This window comes from Salvelinus alpinus, chromosome 19, assembly GCF_045679555.1.
Source record: "Salvelinus alpinus chromosome 19, SLU_Salpinus.1, whole genome shotgun sequence".
NCBI classification, from domain to species: Eukaryota; Metazoa; Chordata; class Actinopteri; order Salmoniformes; family Salmonidae; genus Salvelinus; species Salvelinus alpinus.
Window position 1 is genome coordinate 17,122,773 of NC_092104.1, and position 24,123 is coordinate 17,146,895.

At 45.1% G+C, this 24,123-nt stretch overlaps 1 protein-coding gene across 2 annotated transcripts; it reads left to right on the top strand.

Annotated features, from left to right (window-relative positions):
- The first annotated feature begins 1,898 nt into the window (after positions 1-1,898).
- On the top strand, positions 1,899-12,904 carry LOC139545069 (histone-lysine N-methyltransferase SMYD1-like). Of its 2 annotated transcripts, XM_071352449.1 has the most exons (10): positions 1,899-2,153; positions 3,475-3,672; positions 3,942-4,155; positions 4,276-4,406; positions 4,642-4,680; positions 5,856-6,051; positions 10,918-11,010; positions 11,341-11,504; positions 11,595-11,763; positions 11,882-12,904. In XM_071352449.1, the coding sequence occupies exons 1-10, from the start codon at positions 2,032-2,034 to the stop codon at positions 12,041-12,043; spliced, it is 1,488 nt and encodes a 495-aa protein (XP_071208550.1). In that variant the 5' UTR covers positions 1,899-2,031; the 3' UTR covers positions 12,044-12,904. The 2 variants fall into 2 exon arrangements, with proteins under 2 accessions (XP_071208550.1, XP_071208551.1); XM_071352450.1 differs by lacking the exon at positions 4,642-4,680 and having other exon boundaries at positions 1,910-2,153.
- The last annotated feature ends 11,219 nt before the right edge of the window (positions 12,905-24,123 follow it).

Consider the following 24,123-nt stretch of genomic DNA (forward strand, 5'->3'; position numbering starts at 1 on the left):
GTAAGTATAAAAAGTGTTACACGCTCTCCATAGACACAACAAATCGTAACATAATTTTTAAAACATAAAAGGCGGTACCACAAAAATGTAGGTTGGGTTATAACGTCCTTAGTCTAAATGACAAATTGTATACTTGCTCTTTCAAACACAGAAACAAGGTCCCATTGACAGGTAGATAAAATTCATTCTCTGGCCAATTACTGGGGCTGTTTTAGGAATATTATTGTGTTGTGCTTAGTTACCATACTGTATTACTATATTCAAACATGTTTTTCAAATGTTCCCATGCTACTGTGGTATTCCTTTGAGGAAGGCTGTCACTGATAACAGGTCTATTACCGGTACATGCATGCCTTAGGGCTGACACAGTGTCTTATGAAACCTAACCCAATGTCAAAGACAGGACTGAGACAGACAAAGGTCAAATAAGAAACAAACCCACTGAGTAACGTGGTGTAAGTCTACCCCTACAGAAAAAAACACATTATTTGACATTATATTTGAAATTTCACGTGTTTTCTGAACACTTCACATATTTTCATGTTTAGTTTCATGTTATCACATGCTGCTTTACATGTTGTCACATGTTATCACATTAACTTCACATAAGATCACATCATTTGACATTAAATGTCATGTGTTTTCGGAACACTTCATGTGGGTTTTCCTTAAGGGTAAAGACAGCTAGAATAGAAGTCTAATAGCCTTACTTCTGTTTGAAGCATTTCAAATTCAAAGCCTACTCTTTGTATCTAAAACCGTGTGCTTTTCTATAAACCGAATGTCTATTGTTATCAGACTTGAGATGTTTTCGTCTCTGTCCTGACTGCTGACTCCTGGCTAAAAGAACAGTGCACTGAACAGATCCTTCATGGTGATAGAGGCCCTTCAATGTTTTACGTTTCAAAGTGTAAATGGGGTCACAATCAGAACGGAATCAGAATATAACCTCCTTACATATGTTGCTACAAATGATCATGTGAATTATTTGTGATGCCAAGCTCAAAAAATGTGTTTTTAGCTAAATAGTGTTTTCTAGACACAACTGCAAACTTCAAGGAGGTGGGATCTCAAGGAATTGGTCTGTTGGGGATTTCTGGTGTCATCGGCCTTCCCCCTTGCATGAGGAACAAAACCTGTGCCATGTCATGAGGATACCTGGACCACCTATTGAAATGTGCCTTTTGTTAATCAGGTGATAAATCAGGTGATAAATGAGCTGAGAAGGAGACTAGAGTAGGACTAAAGTAAGACTTTTTTTAAATAGACTTTGACTTCTGTCAAGTTTATGAAGATATCTTATTTAATTTGTTTAAAGTAACACTGTCAATCTCATATTCTTGGACATGGTCGCCCTAAAGATCTTATACAGGGGTTAATGATATTCGCCTGGCCTTATGATATCATACTTGACACCCCACCTAGTCATAGATAGAGATAGAAAGAGACAGAAAGAGATAGAGAGAGAAAGTACCAGAACGTGGTGGAGGAAAGGAGATAGTGTGGTGCTGGGTCTGACTAGTTTCCAGCAGCTGTCCAACGTCACCACAACTGACTCCTGACAGACAGGTCCAACTGAGAGACCAAAATACTCCCCAGGACCCAGGAGATACCAACTCAGGACAATGTGTGTGTGTGGGGGTGGGGGGGGGGGGGGGGGGGGATTAAACAGATCAAAGGAAAATAACAATAAAACCTTTATAGTAACGGTAACTTTCTCAAAAATGGTAGATGAGCTTTAAGGACATTAGAATGTGATTGTAGTGATTTTGGTCTAGGGTTCCTTCAAGACTAATTTAGTGGCACCCTTCAAACCCACACCAACCCCCTTCTCTATCTGACTTAGTTCAGCTCAAGTGGTGGAATTCTATTTTAGTAGATTGGGGTGTGGAATGTGCAGTTGTTGAAGAACGTGGAAGATATACTTTGTAGAGGACACCCATACAGTACTCGCTTCCAGTCTCTCTCTCTCTGTCTCCTGAACCTAACGGACTGTTTCTCTGTCTCTCGGACCGGACCACCACACCTGACATGGACAACATTGAGGTGTTTGACTCACCCGGAAAGGGGAGGGGCCTTAGAGCCACTAAGGAGCTGCTTTCCGGAGACGTTCTTTTCTCAGAACCCCCTTTTGCTGCAGTTGTGTTTGACAGGTAAGAAGATGCTGCAGTATGGATGGGGTTTGGCTTGGCACATGAGACATGACTAACTCCTAATGCATGGGCGACCACACATGAGCCCAATATACCGATCCCGTGTTATATGTCTTAATGGCTGCGTTTACACAGGCAGCCCAATTCTGAAACTTTGCGACTTATTGATATTTTGGCCAATCTGATCAAATCTTTTGCCAATTATTGGGCAAAAGATCAGAATTGGGCTGCAACCATTAACATGTGTTATTCACAGCCACATATAATTAGTTCAAAACATTTACATAGTGTAAAATGGTGATGAGGACAGGTCACACACAGGTCCCATGCATGCTGACACATAGGCTAAAGCCTGCCATCGTTTAGTTGAAGATACAGCACTTTACCATATTACTGTACTGTATTGTTCTATACTGTACTATGCTGTAGTTCTCTCTGTCATCTGCACATGATTGGACATGACAGTTAGATGACAGCCATATGAATTGGCCTGTTGTCACACCACATGTTCTCAGGGCAGTGGGACAGGCCGGGACAGGTTAGGTCTCAAGAAGCAAAATATATTATTATTGTGGTGGAGCATTTTGTTTTTATCTGGAGAGACACAACAAACTTCACAAGATATTATAGGTACAAATCAGTTTGTGAACAACAAGATCAGAGTGCTATGACCTCAGCAGGGGACAGAGACATGGGGTCAAAGTCATCACATGAAGTCATGTGGTGATGTACTTTCCCATCCTTCTTCCCCTGCTGTGGATCATGGAACTAGCCTCAATCTCATGTAAGTAAGTAAGCATTGGACAAGTACACTTTGCTGGAGCCAGAAGGCCCAAATCTCCTATTTCTGTAGTGTGTACAACAGAAGAGGCTAGTGGGAGGAGCAATAGGAGGACGGGCTCATTGTATTGGCTGAAATGGAGTTAATGGAACGGAGTCGTCAAACGTGGTTTCCATATGTTTGATGTGTTTGATATCGTTCCATTTATTCCATTCCAACCATTACAATGAGCGTTTCCTAATATAGCTCCTCTCAACAGCCTTCTCTGTTGTACAAGTACACCCCCTGTATAGAACCACAAGGCCACTGAGTTGGTTAAACCTCATGTAGCCTGCAGTAGGCCTATAGGAACTCTATAACTCTATATATCCCTCTCTTCCATTCACATCCTTCATACTCCCCTCACTTTCTATTGTCTGTCTCTCTCTCTCTTTTCTCTCTCTCTCTTTTCTCTCTCTCTCTTTTCTCTCTCTCTCGCTCCCTCTCTCTCGCTCCCTCTCTCTCCTCTCTCTCCTCTCTCTCCTCTCTCTCTCTCTCCAGTCTTGCAGACAAGATCTGCCACAGCTGTTTCCGCAGACAGGACAAGCTGCAGCGCTGTGGCCAGTGTAAGTTCGCCCAGTACTGTGACAAGACATGCCAGAGCGCTGGCTGGAAGGAACACAAGCTGGAGTGTGGAGCCATCAAGGCTTTCGGGGCCATCGGGGACAACTTCGGCAAGGCACCCAATGAGAACATCCGGTGAGGAGGGATTGTGTGTGTGGGTGGCACTTGTGGGTGAGGTGAGGTGAGGGGGAATAGAGGGATGAGGAGGGCGTCTGGGAGATAAGCAGAGAGAGAGAGAGAGAGGAGCCAAAGACTTAGGGGGGTGCATGGGGAGCGAGAGATGGGGGATGCAGGGGGATAGAAAGTGTGCAATGTTGAATAGTTTACTGTCAATTGAGTCATTATCATGTTATGGATGAGCATTAAGGTTTGACCTAACAACTCATGCTCCGTGTCCCTGTCAGTTTGGCCGCCCGCATCATGTGGCGCCTCGATAAAGAGGGCAGTGTCATGTCAGACATGCAGATGACCTCATTGGACGATCTGGAGAACCACATCAGTGACATGCCTGAGGATGATCTGAAGGAGCTGAAGGTGGACATCCACAACTTCTTGGACTACTGGCCACGCAACAGCAAGCAACACCGTGTAGACGACATCTCGCACATCTTTGGAGTGGTAGGTTCTTCCCTCTTCTCTTTCTTCTCTCCATTTCTTCCTGTTTCTCTTCCTGTTTCTTCTTATTCTATCACTTTCCTTTTTTCATCTGTCCATCTGTTCCTCTCCATCCCTCTGTAGATCAACTGTAATGGCTTCACAGTGAGTGACCAGAGAGGTCTAAATGCCGTGGGAGTGGGTCTGTTCCCTAACCTGTGTCTGGTCAACCATGACTGCTGGCCTAACTGCACTGTCATCCTCAACCATGGCAAGTATGTACTGTAATTCAATAACAATAGGGACACCATGAGCGTGTGTGTGTGTGTGTGTGTGTGTGTGTGTGTGTGTGTGTGTGTGTGTGTGTGTGTGTGTGTGTGTGTGTGTGTGTGTGTGTGTGTGTGTGTGTGTGTGTGTGTGTGTGTGTGTGTGTGTGTGTGTGTGTGTGTGTGTGTGTGTGTGTGTGTGTGTGTGTGTTTGGTGTAAACTGCTTCTTGCTTTGTCTTTCAGTCAGTCGGCTGTGAATACTGTGTATCACTCTCAGATGAGGTGGGTCTTTCTGGTACAATAGTATAACCCCAACAACTTCCTAAATATCATCAATTAAAATCTCACCATCATGAATCACCATCCCTCCTATGATGCATCACTATCAGAGATAAACTTGAAACAGGGTTCTTCATAGACCTGACTTCAAGTTTAAAATTGAGTTGCTTCACCATATCAAAAATGGTTGCTTGTGTAAAGGACATCACACTGCTTCCTCCTGATTCGACCCATACTGAGGCTCGAACCCAGGACCTCTGCCTCGCAAAAACACATGACCACCTTCCTGAAGTGTCTTACCCAGTCGTGACGCAGCACAAGTGGAGACACTTCAGGTGGAGGATTTTCACAGATCCCCAAAAGCTACATTCACCTCCTAAACTCACTCCGCAGCGACCCCAGCATTGATCTTAGAGCAATTGCAGATTGGGGTCAGGGCACCATTGTAAATGAGGAGTGAAATTCACAAATCCTCATTTGCTACACTTGCTAACTTACTAATTCTGTTACAACTCCACCTACCTCTCCCAGATCCATATCTTTAGATATATATGGCTCTGCCCTCCCCCTTTCCACCACTCCAGTCCTGCAAGTCACTAGCACCACCTGTTTGCTAGCTCAGCAAACATAAGGAATGTCCACCTGTCATCATGTCTTCCTTCACCATTTGTGCTGTTGGCTCGTCTCTGAACATTGTGTTTGGGTTTCCCTCCGTCTCCCGCTGTCTCCCGCTGTCTGTCTATCTCTGTCTGCCTCTGTCACCCTCTGTCTCCCTCTGTCACCCTCTATCTGCCTCTGTCACCCTCTATCTGCCTCTGTCTCCCTTTCTCTCTGTCTCTCCTTCGCTCTGTCTCCGTCTGTCTCCCTTTCTCTCTGTCTCTCTGTCTATCTCCCCCTGTCTCCTTGTCTGTCTTGAACAGAGTGCCATGTGAGTGATAGTAGATAGTAGCAAATTCTATGCTGGTATTTGGAAATATTGATGAAAAGATCTGTATAAAAATTTTACCAAATGTTGCCTAAGACCCCTCAGGTGATCTGTGCATTGTCACATGTCCGTGATCTACAACTGTAGCTACAGGTTAATCTCAGAATTCCATTTTAGACTATTGAGATGCACCCTGTCCTTTGCCTCCGGCGCACCCCACATAACCCACTCACTGCCCCTCTCCTCACCCCAGGATTGAGCTGCGTGCCCTGGGCAAGATCGAGCCGGGTGAGGAGGTGACAGTGTCCTACGTGGATTTCCTGAACGTGACTGAGGACAGACAGAGACAGCTGAAAATGCATTACTTCTTTGACTGTACCTGTGAACACTGTAAAGGTCACATTAAAGACGACCTCAAGATGGGAGGCAAGGAGGTGGACGGGGTCAAGGTAGGGGCATGTGAATGTGAAATCCACCCATGTATGTGATTTAAATTTGACCAGCAAATATCCCACTGGGTTCAGTGCATTACTTATTATGATAGGATCAAATGATGGGTCCTAGGACTGATTATTGTTTAAAGTGAAAAGAACTGAACCTTGTGTTGCTTTCGATTTATGAACATCATATCCTGTACTAGGCCTTGTGGGAATGTGTTGACTTGCTGTAGGCTAAATCACTGCTAGCTGTAACATAATATCAAACCACTTTAAAGTTGCTAATAGGTCCACTCACATTCTTTCCTACATCTAGATGAGTCACTGCTTGAGAGGTCAGACTCAGGACAAAAGCCAGCCAAGACAGCTGCCCTCGACGACTACGATCATGAAAGCAATACCCTAACATTAGAGTACTGGGACTATAGAATTAGAATTCTGTTCCTAGGGCTTTTGTCAGTCAGTATGTTCACATATGGCATCATTATGAAAACAGAGAACATTATTGAGAACATTATTGAGCATCTGCAACGGTGACATTGGTAACAAGGCACAATATATTGTCACGTGATAATAACGTGTTGTCATCGGTGTCAATCAGAGTGTAATTTTGACAAGACCAGACTGACATGTGAGACATGTCTAGTGATACATTATATACTACCCCCACATGTATTCCAGCATACATACACTACCAGTCAAAAGTTTTAGAACACCTACTCATTCAAGGGTTTTTCTTTATTTTTACTATTTTCTACATTGTAGAGTAGTAGTGAAGACATCAAAACTATGAAATAACACATATGGAATTATGTAGTAACCAAAAAAGTGTTAAACAATTCAAAATATATTTTATATTTCAGATTCCTGAAAGTAGCCACCCTTTGCCTTGATGACAGCTTTGCACACTCTTGGCATTCTCTCAATCAGCTTCATGAGGAATGCTTTTCCATGTGCTGAGCACCTGTTGGCTGCTTTTCCTTCACTCTGTGGTCCATTTGTGTGTATATATATATATATAGAACAAGTCAAAAGCTTGCAAACACCTACTCATTCGAGGTTTTTTCTTTATTTTACTATTTTCAACATTATAGAGTAATAGCGAAGACATCAACACTATGAACTAACACATATGGAATTATGTACCAACCAAAAAAGTATAAAACAAATCAAAATATATTTTATATTTGAGATTCTTCAAAGTAGCCACCCTTTGCCTTGATGACAGCTTTAAACACTTATAGCATTCTCTCAACCAGCTTCATGAGGAATGCTTTTCCATATGCTGAGCACGTGTGGCTGCTTTTCCATAACTCTGTAGTCCAACTCATCCCAAGCCATCTCAATTGGGTTGAGGTCAGGTGATTGTGGAAGCCAGGTTATCTGATGCAGCAATCCATCACTCTCCTTGGTCAAATAGCCCTTACACAGCCTGGAGGTGTGTTGGGTCATTGTTCTGTTGAAAAACAAATGATAGTCCCACTAAGCGCAAACCAGATGGGATGGCACATCGCTGCAGAATGCTGTGGTAGCCATGCTGGTTAAGTGTGCCTTGAATTCTAAATAAATCACTGAAAGCGTCACCAGCAATGCACCCCCACACATCACACGTCCTCCTCCGTGCTTCACGGTGGGAACCACACATGCAGAGATCATCCGTTCACCTACTCTGCATTTCACAAAGACAAGGCGGTTGCAATCAAAAATCTCAAATTTGGACTCATGACACCAAAGGACAGATTTCCACCGGTCTAGTGTCCATTGCTCGTGTTTCTTGGCCCTAGCAAGTCTCTTCTTATTATTGGTGTCCTTTAGTGGGGGTTTCTTTGCAGCAATCAAACCATGAAGGCTTGATTCATGTAGTCTTCTCTGAACAGTTGATGTTGAGATGTGTCTGTTACTTGAACTTTATTTGGGCTGCAATCTGAGGTGCAGTTAACTCTAATGAACTTATCCTCTGCAGCAGAGGTCATTCTGGGTCTTCCTTTTATGTGGTGGTCCTCATGAGAGCCAGTTTCATCATAGCGCTTAATGTTTTTGCTACCGCACTTGAAGAAACTTTCAAAGTTCTTGAAATTTTACGGATTGACTGACCTTCATGTCTTAAAGTAATGATGGACTGTTTTTTCTCTTTGCTTATTTGAGCTGTTCTTGCCATAATATGGACTTGGTCTTTTACCAAATAAGGCTATCTTCTGTATACCACCCCTACCTTGTTACAACACAACTTAATGGCTCAAACTCTTAAGACTCTGTCCCTTTTTTCAATTTTCACCTAAAATGACATACCCAAATCTAACTGCCTGTAGCTCAGGCCCTGAAGCAAGGATATGCATTTTCTTGGTACCATTTGAAAGGAAACGTTTTGACGTTTGTGTAAATGTGAAAGGAATGTAGGAAAATATAACACATTAGATCTGGTAAAAGATAATACAAAGAAAAAAACGTTTTATAGTATTTTTTTTGTACCATCATCTTTGAAATTCAAGTGAAAACCCATAATGTATTATTCCAGCCCAGATGCAATATATATTTTGGCCAGTAGATGGAGGCAGTGTATTTGCAACGTGTTAGACTGATCCAATGAACCATTTCATTTCTGTTTAAAATGTTGTATCTAGACCACCCAAATGTGCCTAATTCGTCTATTAATAACTTTTCATGTTCAAAACTGTGCACTCTCCTCAAACAATAGCTTGGTATTCTTTCACTGTAATAGCTACTGTAAATTTGACAGTGCAGTTAGATTAACAAGAATTTAAGTTTTCTGCCAATATCAGACATGTCTATGTCCTGGGAAATGTTCTTGTTACTTACAACCTCATGCTAATCGCATTAGCCTATGTTAGCTCAACCGTCCCACCGGGGGCCCACTGATCCTGAAGAAGTTTTAAGAATGAAAGAAATTCCACAAATTAACTTTTAACAAGGCACACCTGTTAATTGAAATGCATTCCAGGTGACTACCTCATGAAGCTGGTTGAGAGAATGCCAAGAGAACGCAAAGCTGTCATCAAGGCAAAGGGTGGCTACTGTCAAGAATGTCACATTTAAAATATGTTTAGATTTGTTTAACACTTTTTTGGTTACTACATTATTCCATATGTGTTATTTCATAGTTTTGATGTCTTCTCTATTATTCTTCAATGTAGAAAACAGTAAAAATAAAGAAAAACCCATGAATGAGCAGGTGTGTCCAACCTTTTGACTGGTACTGTATATTTATACTCCGTAGTCATTGGACATTCTTAATTCCATTATTTAACTTTTTACATTTGTGTGGATTGCTGCGTATGGCTAGATATTACTGCACTGTTGGAGCTAAAAACACAAGCATTTCGCTACATCCACAATTTCATCTAGTAAATATGTGTATGCGGCCAATAAAATGTGATTTGATTTGAGCAAGGCACTTAGACAAGCTCCAGGAACACTGCACTGCGGCTGACTGTGCTCCTTCCAATGAGTGTGTGTGTGTGTGTGTGTGTGTGTGTGTGTGTGTGTGTGTGTGTGTGTGTGTGTGTGTGTGTGTGTGTGTGTGTGTGTGTGTGTGTGTGTGTGTGTGTGTGTGTGTGTGTGTGTGTGTGTGTGTGTTGTCTGGGGGAGGTGGGAGCAGAGCAGAAGAAGAATATTTTTCTCTAAACCAGGGCTCCTCTCCTGACCTCTACTGTCCTATCCTGTCCTATTCTCTCATCTCCTGTCCTCTTCTCTCCTCTCATGTCCTATTCTCTCATCTCCTGTCCTCTTCTCTCCTCTCCTGTCCTATTCTCTCCTCCCCTGTCCTCTACTGTCCTCTCCTGTCCTCTTCTCTCCTCCCCTGTCCTATTCTCTCCTCTCCTGTCCTATTCTCTCCTCACCTGTCCACTACTGTCCTCTCCTGTCCTCTTCTCTCTTCCCCTGTCCTCTTCTCTCCACTCCTGTCCTCTTCTCTCCTCTCATCTCCTGTCCTTTTTTCTCCTCTACTGTCCTCTCCTGTCCTATTCTCATCTTCTGTCCTCTTCTCTCCTCTCCTGTCCTATTCTCTCCTCTCCTGACCTCTCCTGACCTCTACTGTCCTATCCTCTTCTCTCCTCTCATCTCCTGTCCTCCTCTCCTCTCCTCTCCTTTTCTCTCCTCCCCTGTCCTCTACTGTCCTCTACTGTCCTCTACTGTCCTCTTCTCTCCTCTTTTGTCCTCTTCTCTCCTCTTTTGTCCTCTTCTCCCCTCTCATGTTCTCTTCTCTCCTCTCCTGACCTCTCCTGTCCTCTCCACTCCTGTTCTCTCCTCTCATCTACTGTCCTTTTTTCTCCTCTCATGTCCTATTCTCTCATCTCCTGTCCTCTTCTCTCCTCCCCTATCCTATTCTCTCGTCTCCTGACCTCTCCTGACCTCTCCTGTCGTCTACTCTCCTCTCCTGTCCTCTCCTGTTCTCTTCTCTTCTCTCCTCTCCTGTCCTCCTCTTCTCTCCTGTCCGCTTCTCTTCTCTCCTCTCCTGACCTCTCCTGTCCTCTCCTGTCCTCTTCTCTCCTCTCCTGTCCTCTCCTGTCCTCTTCTCTCCTCTCATCTCCTGTCCTCCTCTCCTCTCCTGTCCTCTTCTCTCCTCCTGTCCTTTTCTCTCCTCTTCTGTCCTCTCCTGTCCCCGCCTGTCCTCTTCTCTCCTCTCCTGTCCTCTTCTCTCCTCTCCTGTCCTCTTCTCTCCTGTACTCTCCTGGCCTTTTCTCTCCTCTCATCTCCTGTCCTATTTTCTCCTCTACTGTCCTCTCCTGTACTCGCCTGTCCTCTTCTCTCCTCTTCTCTCCTCTCCTGTCCTCTCCTGTTTTCTCCTGTCCTCTCTTGTCCTTTTCTCTCCTGTCATCTCCTGTCCTCTCATGTCTTCTCCTGTCCTCTCATGTCCTGTAGGTACCAGAGGAGCAGGTGAAGGAGGTAACAGAGTACAGTCTGCAGATGCTGCAGAAGATGGATAAGGCTCGCTTGGAGGGGAACTACCATGAGGTACAACATAAACGCACGCACGCACGCACGCACGCACGCACGCACGCACGCACGCACGCACGCACGCACGCACGCACGCACGCACGCACGCACGCACGCACGCACGCACGCACGCACGCACGCACGCACGCACGCACGCACGCACGCACGCACGCACGCACGCACGCACGCACGCACGCACACACACACACACACACACACACACACACACACACACACACACACACACACACACACACACACACACACACACACACACACACACACACACACACACACAGGATTCCAAGCCTAAATCAACCCTCCCGCTCTCCTCCTCTCTCCTCCCAGGTTATTAAGATATGCAGGGAGTGTATGGAGAAACAGGAGCCAGTGTTGGCTGATACACACATCTACCAGCTAAGGATGTGGAGCACAGCCAGCGAAGTGTCAGCCTACCTGCAGTTTATTGACGAGGCCGCTGACTATGCACGCAAAATGGTGGACGGATACAAGTAAGTACAATTGACCATAAGAAACCTCTTAACAGAGTTTAGAAGAAAAAATGGTGTAATTAAATGTATCACTGTATCACATTTTGACAGCAAGCTATACCATCCATGCAACGCCCACCTGGGGATGGCAACCATGAGGGCAGGAGTGACCCACTGGCAGGCAGGGAAGATAGAGGTGGGACACGGCATGATCTGTAAGGCCTATGCCATCCTGCAGAGAACACACGGACCCACACATCCCATCACCAAAGACCTTGAGGTAAGACATGAGACATGCACACACACACATGCATTCTCACACAGAAACGCACACACACAGGGAACGATCTCCAAGATTAAAGTCACCTTGACGACCTGATCCCTCCCCCTCTCCCTAGGCTATGCGTATGCAGACAGAAATGGAGTTGAGGATGTTTAGAGAGAATGAGTATATTTACAAAAGTATGCGGGAGGCTGCCCTGAAGAACCAGCCAATGAGCATGATGAACGAACCTATGGCGGAGAGCGTCAAGAATCTCTTCCGCCGGCAGAAGAAGTGATCTCACACACACACACACCACACACACAGACACACAGACACACACAATAGCATAGCAGTGTACACAGTACACACCTTGATATCAGTTTACATACAGATTGTCAGAGGAATCAACCCTTCTCAGTTCCAACATCCATGGCTCCTCACCAACCATACTGTAGCTGGGAAACGCCTCACCCTCATATCCCCTCTCTTTATCCCCTTGTCAGCTACACTGGTGTGAAAGAGATAGTAAAAGCAAATTCCCAAAACACATCCACCATTGCTTTAACCCAACTTGCATTTTCAATATCACTAGCAATTTGAGGAAGCCACTTTTAAACTATTATGGGCCCTTTAATGGAAGGATTCGAACCTATCTGGTAACCCTTATATTGTAACAGACTAGATGGATGGCCCTACCAATCCTTTAAAGCTAGAATCCTTAGTTGCTATATCTATTTTTGGACTTATAAATCAATTATATATACCTATTGATTCTTGAAGAATATAACTTATAAATGCCTCATGAGCTTAGTTCAACTGTCACTCCATGAGAACCCAAAATAAAAGCTGGTTTTACTCCAATGTTTGTAAACAATGGAAATGTAAACAAACACTGTATAGCTTTAAAACGTGGGTAAAACTATAATTATTATATTGTGAATGGTCAGTCCTTGCATCCATAGCTCTGTATATCAATTTGACAGTTGTTACATTTCTCCAGGCCCATCTATCGGCTTCATACCAAAACAGAGGAGGGGTGACTGCTTTGTTATTGGTTCAATTAAGAATTCTAGCTTTATTTTCTACACTGCTGGGCTTTTTTAACTTTATATAAAAAAAAAAGTAAAGTCACATTAAAATTGTTGAGAAAAATCAATTGTTGGCTTGTGTGCTGATTTCCTAATGCATTGTATCCCACTAATCCACTGATCAATATTCTTCTAAATTCCACCATTGGTGTCTCATTATTGCTGAATTTCAATTTTCCCTGAAGTTCTACCTAAGTATGTAAAATGTTATTACAATGCATTGCAGTGAGACCAGACTATTCCATGCCTTTTAAATTATATTAATTCACAATGCACATTTGTTTGCTGCGGTGCCAGCTACAGTCATGATCGGAAAAGAGAAAGAGCTTCATCTAGTGGATACATTTAATCATTACACTCAATATATCCATGCCAGTACAGTAGGCCTATAGGGCTAATAAGGCTGTAATAAGAGCACAGGTGGCGGCAAAGGGTTGAATTGCATTCATTTCACATCAGTCATAAACAATTAATTAATTCACAATTTAATGATAACTGAACCCTAAAATAGTGTTGTTAAATGAACCCCCCATACATGTGCCCCTAGACTCACGTTGACGATGGTGTTTACATCCGCCAGATCTGTGACATTTTCGATCCCCTTCAGAGAGACCTTCAGAGAGGTTAAAAGGTTACATCTGAAATCAGTGGACACCAACCATGGTCAACTGGTCTCTGCATCAATTTTATTGGATGGTCACGTATGGAAAATTCATTTGACAGGTGTGCAGCAGGTATGTGAGGGGATGTAATGTCCCTTTTCATAGCCGGGCATCGGCACACATTTCAGCAAATAAATGCCTGTTTCAAATAAATGCCGGGTCTAAATGAATTGTGTTAGAGTGAACTTCAGTCAGTACCGTAAAGATTGTGCAAAATAAGATAAAGGTGAGCAATATCATTGACATGGATGAGACGGCAGTGTGATCTGACATGTTCGGCTCAACTAGATACATTCTCTCACTCACCCAACTACTGAGAGAATGGTGCTGTCACAGCCATGGATTGTAACCATCTGATTCCAAGGGTTGCAAGTTTGAATGCAGCGATAGAATGTTGTTTTTTAGATTTTTGTTTTAAGCCTATCCCAAACCTTAACTCTTACGTTAACCATTCCCGAGTTAATGCCTAAATTTAAAATGAAACACTTCTAAACACATTCTGCAGTTTCCAAATCACCTACACTTGCCGAACAACTCATAAAAATGACCCCCTGAGCTCTATTTCAAAATATTACTTTTGGGCAGAATTACTGTGATTCCATGCACTCCCCACATGCACTTGCAACACTCAAAGCACAGTAATATATTTAAACTCAAAGTATGCCATTCTGTTCCTTTGAAATTAATTTTCAAAGTTTCATAATGTTCTTTAAGACTTGCCCTTAATGAATTAATAAGGAATTATATTTGTGATGTTGTTTATTTAATGGATTATAGTACACTTGAATTGTGGTGTTTTCCATATAGCCTACAGTTAGCCTATATAAACTAAAATAGCCTACATTTTCTTTCATATTCTAAATTTGCCTTAGACCTTCATAAACACAACCAAATTATTATTTTTGCGATAGACATAGGCCTATATGAAATGTATTTATTAGACTTAGAACGCTGACATCAAGAAGCTGTATCAATGACTTAGGCAGCCTATGGGGTATCAAGACCTGTCACGATCGTTGTAATAAGTGGGCCAAGATGCAGCGTGGTATGGTTCCATCCTCTTTATTTGGAAGTGAAACTCAAAGAAAACAATAAAGCACAAAACGAAAACGTGAAGCTAATATAGTGCTCGCATAGACAAGATCCCACAAAGCACAATGGGAAAATGGCTGCCTAAATATGATCCCCAATCAGAGACAACGATAAACAGCTGCCTCTGATTGGGAACCATACCAGGCCAACATAGAAATAGAATCACCTAGATAACCCACCCTAGTCACACCCTGGCCTAACCAACATAGAGAATAAAAAGCTCTCTATGGTCAGGGCGTGACAGTACCCCCCCCCCCCCAAAGGTGCGGACTCCGACCACAAAACCTGACTCAATAGAGGAGGGTCCGGGTGGGGATCTACCGTCGGGGGTGGCTCCGGTGCGGGGCGTAGTACCCACTCTGCTCGTGGATACGTCATCTTCAATGGCGGCTCTGGTGCGGGGATCGTCGCCAGAAGCTCCGGACCGTGGATCGTCGCCGGGGGAACCGGACCGTGGCTCGTCGCCGGAGGAATCGGACCGTGAATCGTCGCCGGGATCTCCGGACTGTGGATCGTCGCCGGAGGAACCGTACCATGGATCGTCGCCGGAGGCTCCGGACTGGGAACCCTCGCAGGAGGCTCTGGACTGGGAACCCCCGCTGGAGGCTCTGGACTGCAGACTGTCGCTGGAGGCTCTGGACTGCAGACTGTCGCTGGAGGCTCTGGACTGCAGACTGTCGCTGGAGGCTCTGGACCGCAGACCATCGCTGGAGGCTCTGCACTGCCAACCGTTGCTGGTGGTTCCGGACCGTTGACCGTCTCAGGAGGTTCCGGACCGTGGACCGTCTCAGGAGGTTCCGGACCGTGGACCGTCTCAGGGGACCGTGGACCGTCTCAGGAGGTTTCGGACCGTGGACCGTCTCAGGAGGTTCCGGACCGTGGACCGTCTCAGGAGGTTCCGGACCGTGGACCGTCTCAGGAGGTTCCGGACCGTGGACCGTCTCAGGAGGTTCCGGACCGTGGACCGTCTCAGAGACCGTGAACCGTCTCAGGAGGTTCCGGACCGTGGACCGTCTCAGAAGGTTCCGGACTGTGGACCGTCGTTGGAGATTCCGGACCGTGGACCGTCGTTGGAGGTTCCGGACCGTGGACCGTCGTTGGAGGTTCCGGACCGTGGACCGTCGTTGGAGGTTCCGGACCGTGGACTGTCGTTGGAGGTTCCGGACCGTGGACCGTCGTTGGAAGTTCCGGACCGTGGACCGTCGTTGGAGGTTCCGGACTGTGGACCGTTGTTGGAGGTTCCGGACTGTGGACCGTCGTTGGAGGTTCCGGACTGTGGACCGTCGTTGGAGGTTCCGGACTGTGGACCGTCGCTGGAGGTTCCGGAATGTGAAACGTCGCCGGAAGCTCTGGATTTGGGATCGTCGCCGGAAGCCTGGTACGTGGGACCGGCACTGGTGGTACCGGGCTGGTGACACGCACCTCAGGGCGAGTGCGAGGAGCAGGCACAGGATGTACTGGACTGGGGAGGCGCACTGGAGGCCTGATGCTTGGGGCCGGTACAAGTGGCACCGGGCTGGTGACACGCACCTTCTGCTCCCATGGAAGGCGATCCTTTCTGGCCAGGATCTCCTCCGACCTCCAGGATCCCTTACCGTCCAAGATATCCTCCCATGTCCATGTCTGCTCCTCCTGGCCACGCTGCTTGGTCCGTTTGTGGTGGGAACTTCTGTCACGAGCGTTGTAATAAGTGGACCAAGATGCAGCGTAATATGGTTCCATCCTCTTTATTTGGAAGTGAAACTCAAAGAAAACAATAATGCGCAAAATAAAAACGTGAAGCTAATATAGGGCTCGCAGGCAATTATACATAGACAAGATCCCACAAAGCACAATGGGGAAATGGCTGCCTAAATATGATCCCCAATCACCGACAACAATAAACAGCTGCCTCTGATTGGGAACCATACCAGACCAACATAGAAATAGAATCACCTTGTTAACCCACCCTAGTCACACCCCGACCTAACCAACATAGAGAATAAAAAGCTCTCTATGGTCAGGGCGTGACAAGACCTGGCTTTTCTAGTGTAAAGGAAATACCCTAAGAATGACCAACAAGTCCGTTTTTTGGGGTTACTTTCCACAGCAAATAATGTTATACCATAACGAGTTACTTTTAAAGGAAGTAACGTTGTAATGTATCAAGTTACTTTTAACTTCTCAGCACTCTGCGTCTAACGTCTGCTTCCAACTCACACTCTCAAACATGTAGCTCCCCTAAATGCAGCTCACTTTCCAGTCCACCTTCCAGCTCACACTCTCAAACACATAGATCCCCTGAACGCAGCTCACTCTCCAGATCCCAATCACCTGAATTCTGATCACCTGTTCACACACCTGTATGTCATTATCATACGCTATTTAGTTCAGTTCTTTGCACCCCATCATTGTGAGGTATTGTTTGTTTTGTGACACACTTCTATTCGGAGCGCTGGGTTTCCCGTGATTTTCTCCTCCCGTGTATGATAGTTTTGGCCTGCCTCACTAGCAACACCTTTTGCCTATTCCCTGCCTGTACTTTAGCCTGCTATCAAGCTAATGCCTGATCTCCCAGATGACCTTACTAGCTTTTAACCTGCCTGTACTGTTGCCTTTTTGGACCCCCTGTTTATGACCTACTGCCTGCCCCTGGACCCAGGTTCCATAGAGAGCACTCGGGGTTCTCTATGGTGCAACCAGGACGTGACTAGGGGGGTTTCTAGGTGTTATATTTCAATGTTGGTGTGTGTGTATGGTTCCCAATTGGAGGCAGCTGATAATCGTTACCTCTAATTGGGGATCATACTTAGTGTGTACTTTTTCCCACCTGCTATGGGGGATATTGTTTTGTATGAATGCCTATGTGCGCTACGTATTTCACCATCGTTATATCTTTGTTGTTTTGGAAGTTTCACTATCATTAAAATTTGGAACTCTACTCATGCTGCGCCTTGGTCAAATTATTCATACGACGGTTGTGACAGAATATCCCCCATAGTCAGGACCAAGCAGCGTGCCATGGGTCATGGGAAGAGATACTAGGTGGATGCGAGACCCTTCCTTGGCGGGAGTCACCGAGGAGTAAAGGAGGACAGCAACGACGCCGGGGTCCGCGGCCACAAACAGCCCAAGGGCAACCCCATGTTTTTTGGGGGGGACGGCACAAGAGGCGGTCGTCCGAGCCGAGGAGAGAGCCAGAGACCGTCTGGGAGTTGATGGAGCAGTTTGAGGAGGGATACCGGAGAGAGATGTTGGCTAGGAGTATGATGCAGCGCAGGCGTTTTGAGGAGCGTGTCATCAGTCCGGTGCAACCTGTGCCGGATCCACGCACCAGGCCTCCAGTGCGCCTTGCCAGCCCGGTACGTCCTGTGCCGGGTCCCCGCACTCGCCCTGAAGAGCGTGTCATCAGTCCGGTGCAACCCGTGCCGGATCCACGCACCAGGCCTCCAGTGCGCCTTCCCAGCCCGGTACGTCCTGTGCCGGGTCCCCGCACTCGCCCTGAAGAGCGTGTCATCAGTCCGGTGCAACCCGTGCCGGATCCACGCACCAGGCCTCCAGTGCGCCTTCCCAGCCCGGTACGTCCTGTGCCGACTCCCCGCACTCGCCCTGAAGAGCGTGTCATCAGTCCGGTGCAACCTGTGCCGGCTCCAAGCACCAGGCCTCCAGTGCGCCTTCCCAGCCCGGTACGTCCTGTGCCGGCTCCCCGCACTCGCCCTGAAGAGCGTGTCATCAGTCCGGTGCAACCTGTGCCGGCTCCAAGCACCAGGCCTCCAGTGCGCCTCCCCAGCCCGGTACGTCCTGTGCCGGCTCCCCGCACTCGCCCTGAAGAGCGTGTCATCAGTCCGGTGCAACCTGTGCCGTCTCCACGCACCAGGCCTCCAGTGCCCAGTCCAGGCACGGCGTCCAGTCCCGCTCCATGGCCGGAGCCTTCCTCTGCGCCGGTGCCCAGTCCAGGCACGGCGTCCAGCCCAGCTCCATGGCCGGATCCGCGGTCTGAGCGGGTGCTACGTTCCACACCGGAGCCGCCACCGACGCTAGTTGCCCACCCTAACCCTCCACATCTAGTTTCAGGTTTTGCAGTCGGAGTCCGCACCTTTGGGGGGGGGGGGGGTACTGTCACGCCCTGACCATAGAGAGCCCTCTGGGTTCTCTATGGTGTAATAGGTCAGGGCGTGACTAGGGGGGTTTCTAGGTATTATATTTCTATGTTGGTGTGTGTGTATGGTTCCCAATTGGAGGCAGCTGATAATCATTACCTCTAATTGGGGATCATACTTAGTCTGTCCTTTTTCCCACCTGCTATGGGGGATATTGTTTTGTATTAGTGCCTATGTGTGCTACGTATTTCATGATTGATATATCTTTGTTGTTTTGGAAGTTTCACCATCATTAAAATGTGGAACTCTACTCACGCTGTGCCTTGGTCCAATTATTCATACGACGGTTGTGACACCTGCCTCCTCCTGTGGTCCTGTACAAATAAACACCTGCTGCGCCCTGCACTTGAAACCAGCTCTCTCCCATCGTGTTCGCTACACTGCGTGGTCAGCAGGACTCAAACACCATCATCAAGTTTGCTGATGACATGACGTGGTGATGATGGTGATGACTTGTCCTACAGGGAGGAGGTCATAGCACTTATTATTTTTCTTGTGTTTCATGTGGGTTTTTTTATATCTAAAGTATTACCTTTTATTGTGCATTGTTAGTAAAGAGCTCACAAGTTAAGCATTTCACTGTAATGTTTTACACCTGCTGTATCATGTATACGGGACAATAAAACGTGAGTTTTTGAACTGCTGTTAGATGTGGGTATACTGCAAGGATATTATGTAAACTGTTTGTAAGTCGCTCTGGATAAGAGCATCTGCTAAATGACTTAAATGTAATGTAAATGTAAACTAAAGCTGAAACTAATCATGGAAAAACTATTTAGTAAACTGAAATAAAATAATTAACAAACCCATTTGAAAAACTAACTATACTGAAATAATTATGTTTGACTCAATGCTCCTGATAAATGCGTCTAGGAGAAGATGTTTAAAAAATGCCTAGTTTCTGCATCACTATCACTAGCTTTCACTGAAAATTGGCTAGGTCGCTAACTTCATCATTACATATACTAGGCCTACTACAAAAGTTTAAAAGCATTGTATTGGTTGTAAACATGGGCAAGAGGGTTTCCTTCCATATTTTTTTGCAGCAGTGTCTGCGCTATTCCTTGTCACATTTTGTATGGAGGTAGTTTCGTGCCAACAAAAACAAGGGGTTAAATGTGTCAGAAAAAACACAATTTCCTGAGCTTTTATATATGTCCTAGGTACAGGACAGACACCTCAACCTTATGATGTATTATTTGACTGCCTTTTTTGCCATTTATGAATGTGTTATTCCATGCGTTTCTACGGGCAATAGTAATAAAGGCCAAATTCAATACATCAAATCATGGGATTGAGACTTTTAGAGGTTGATTATCATTCAAAAATAACCTTACAAATTATACACCTACTGTTAGCTGTTAAACCACAGATTTCCACTAAATATGTATCTATTGTATTTGTAAATCATTCTGAAAGTAGAATTTTGGCGGTTTCCAAAACCACATTGCATTTGAGTGTGTCAGAACAGATAAGGCCAATTGTTCAAATTAGAACCTTATGGCTGTATTGCCTTGGGTTCTCAAGAGCTCAGGTTAGTTTTTAAATTATAAAGAAAATCTCAATGTGACTTGGATTTAAAAGGAATAGCGTCGAGACCAGAGCATAAAATATGGTGGAAGGAAACTCTATCTTGGCCATGTTTCACCAATCCAATGCTTTTACTTTAGTAGTACAAGAATAATCAAGTTCGATACCTAGACATTTTTTTCCCTCTGTTAGCTAGTGATAGGGATGCACAAGCTAGAACTTTTTTGAAACATCGCCATCTCCTGGCCGCAGTTACCCGCCAGATTTAAGTAGCTTGAAAAGCCCCCCCCCCCAAAAAAAATAATATTTTTTTGAGAAGTCATGATGGTTTTATTTTAGTTCGTTTTGGAGTCAAAGATAATAGTTTCAATATAGTTTTTCAAATGGGTTCATTATTTTAATTCAGTTTACTAAATAGTTTTCGTTTACTATATTAACCTTGGTAGTAGTAATGCAAAAAGTTTTATTTGGGTTTTTATTTGAAACCTAAGGTCACTATCCCAGTTACAACCTATTTTGGATATCAAATTCAGCAATTCCAGTTCCTGTTTATGGATCTAAATGACCTACAGGATATCCGCTCAAAGGTTTGTGTGGTAGTATTATTATTATTATTATTATATAAGGACAGCTGTGATAGTGAAGGAGAGTAAAGTCCATAGAACAGATTTTTCATGGTCCATTGTGACATAACAAAACTTTGTGCTGGCCTAAATACTGAGCCTAATGTTACAGTAAATATGAGAACTACATGATGCAGAGCACTTAGCCACTCATTTCATGTTTCAGATGTAGATGTTAAACAACTGGTAATTGTTTAGCTGATAGAGAAAAAGGCCTAAACCATGCACACTCTCACGCTTTATTAAAATACACATGTGGACTCTTTACACTTGTAAGATTAATCATAGCTATTCCTATACATACAGTACATAAACTATATTAGTATGCAATACAAAGGCAATCTACAGAGGAGTGCTCAGGGTCCAATCCAGTGAGGTTGCCTATAAACTGAAGAAGAATGCCAGTAAATGGGTGGGTAGGTGAAATAGATGAATTGATCGATGAACTACAACTAGGTTACTTTGAACTACAAATCCTAACAACAAATCTCTCAAGTGTCCCCCATGGAACCCTGGCATCACATTGGTGGACTCGATGAGGAGGGGTGTGGCCAGCCAAGTGAAGGAGCCTGATGAGGACGTCATCGCTGCCCTCTGATTGGCTGATTTGATTGTCGCCTTCCTCTTCTGCCAGACAGGATTGGTCCGCACTGCAGCCCTCTGAGATACAGAAAGCAAAGCATTTTATCCACCGCTCTATTAGAACCAGTGGAATAACCATAGAGATCATCCCAGAAACATGACATTGAAGTTTCTTTACCTGAGTCACAACAGATGCTTGGTGCGGCGCAGCATCCTGCTTCAGATCCACAGGGTCTCCCTCCTGCCTGACAGGGGGTGGGCAGGTAGTTCTCCTCCATGCAGCGTGCCGTCTCTGGGGAGCCCATCCAGCAGCCCAGCCCTTCCCCACAGCAGATACTGGGGCCGAAGCAGCGGCCCTGCTCCCCTGGCCCACACAACATGCACCGCAGGAGAAGAGAAGGGACAATCGGGTATTAAGTTGTACCATCATTCAAAAACATAGATTCTTATCAACATTCTTACTCCCTTTTTTCACAGGGAAGGTAAAGGTTCATTGTCAAATCTCAGATTTCAGTTTCTTCAGAATTCAGTGCTTCTACAGAGCCTCACTTTCAGTTCCCACTCCTCTTGATACATAAGACAAATCATACCTGCTATTTACAATACACATAAGATTTAAATAGTGTAGATCTAGATTCTAGATCTAGCCACTCACCTTGCGTTGTGGAGAGTCCATGACGGACCTCTTGCCCCCGATGGGACAGTTGGAGATGTAGCAGGGTGAACAGAAAGACATGAGGAAGAATAAACACAAGGACACAGCGGCTCCAGTCATCTTGTCACACAGCTAGAAGTGGTGGGTGCGGAGTCAGGCGCAGAGGAATAATGGGGAAAACCGAACTTTATTACGGTATCCAAAAGTAACGCCAAAAACGACAGGCGAAAATAAATATGTCCAACCCAAAACTGGACACCAAACAGTCAGTGAACATAACATGCAACCAACCTAGACAAACAGAGAACAAGCCCGCACAAAAGCAGGCGGGCCTAACAGGCTTAAATAGCCCTGAAACAAAACTCAAACAAGAAACAGGTGCAACCAATAAGACATAACAAACAGAAAAGGGGATCGGTGGCAGCTAGTAGACCGATAACGACGAGCGCCGAGCGCCGCCCGGGGTCGTGACACATCTCTACTGGGAGAAGAGGAATAGAGTACAAGTCGAATGTGTTTCTTCATTTCGGAGTGACTCCCAGGTGAATGTTGAAGTTCTGTATCTTCAGTAGCACCCAGACCTCTTATATACCCTCTCCCCTCTCGCCCGGGGAGTGACACGGACCCCTGACATCCACTTAGGGTTAATTAACGAACCTGTCTTACTCCCCATCCCTCCTGATAGCGCTGGCCCCTGGCTTGGGCTTGGCAGATGCCTGGCCAGCAGTACATTCATACAGTGAGTGGCCTGGCACTGCCTCAGCCATAGAGACAATCATTAGTGGAGGGCCTGTGTCCGTGACTATGCATGTGAAAGAGGAGAGGTGTCAGAAGAATGAGACAGACGGGAAGTGTTTGGTGTGTAGATGGGGATGGGGGGATGTGTTGAACCTGGACCTATGACCTATGACCTATTATTAGAGAGATGACGAAATGAGATGGTGATTGTGAGGCAATTACTGGAGAGCAGTGTATTTCAGTGTTAGCTAACTATCTGACAGACTAGTTGGCTACATCCTGTAGATGGTTCCAGTTCAAGGATTGAGAAAACAGCATCATGTAGTAATGGGATAAGAAGACATATTTGTACCTACTGAGATTATACACCATTTCATCGACTAGATTCAGTCGCGGGACGAATTTTTGCTTGAGCAGAGGGTCGGTGGCCGGAACGTAATTACAAATAATTTGTGGACTGAAAATTGACAAGAAGCCCAAATAGATAAAATGTTTGACTAAAATGTAATCATTTCAAACCTTGTTTATATTTGTATATGATCACGTGTCTCTGTATTATGCGTGGGAATACTAAACAACTATTTCTTAAATTAAAATCACTTAGAGCTGATTTCCTGCTGTGTCCAACAATGAAAATTCCACACCATTTTTATAATTGTTTTAAGTGATTATTATTATTATTATTTTTGCTCAGAAAACTTGGGGGGCCAAATAAAACCACCCATGGGCCAAATTCAGCCCAGTTGGTGAACCCTGCACTAGGGGTTATCTTATTACTGCACTTTATGAGCTTTTATTGGCTACACACATTGGCACACTAGCACACACACACACACACAAGATATACCTGATATGTCACCTTAATAAACTTTCTAGTACCTCATAGCAATTAGTACACATTGTCGAGGTCTTAGGTTAATTGATTAACCGAGTCCATTAACACAGACAACACTAATCGGCTTCCTATGAGAGACGTTCACTCTTCCAATGAGATGAGCTCAATTAGTGCCTTCCGGTTATGTCATCCTGTATTGATGCAGAAAGGCAGGGTGAATATATACTCAAATTGGGGGGGACGAGTTTACGTCGGATGATTGGTGCATACATGTGTCATAAGATGTATGTGATATCACAGTTTTCAACCTTTAAGAGCCAGTACCCACTATGAAGAGTCACTGTGAGGTAAGACAAGTAAAGGCTTGGTGTTGCTGCCAGGAACATGTCTATATGCTTGTGTATAGGCCTGTCTGAGAGATTAATGTTGGC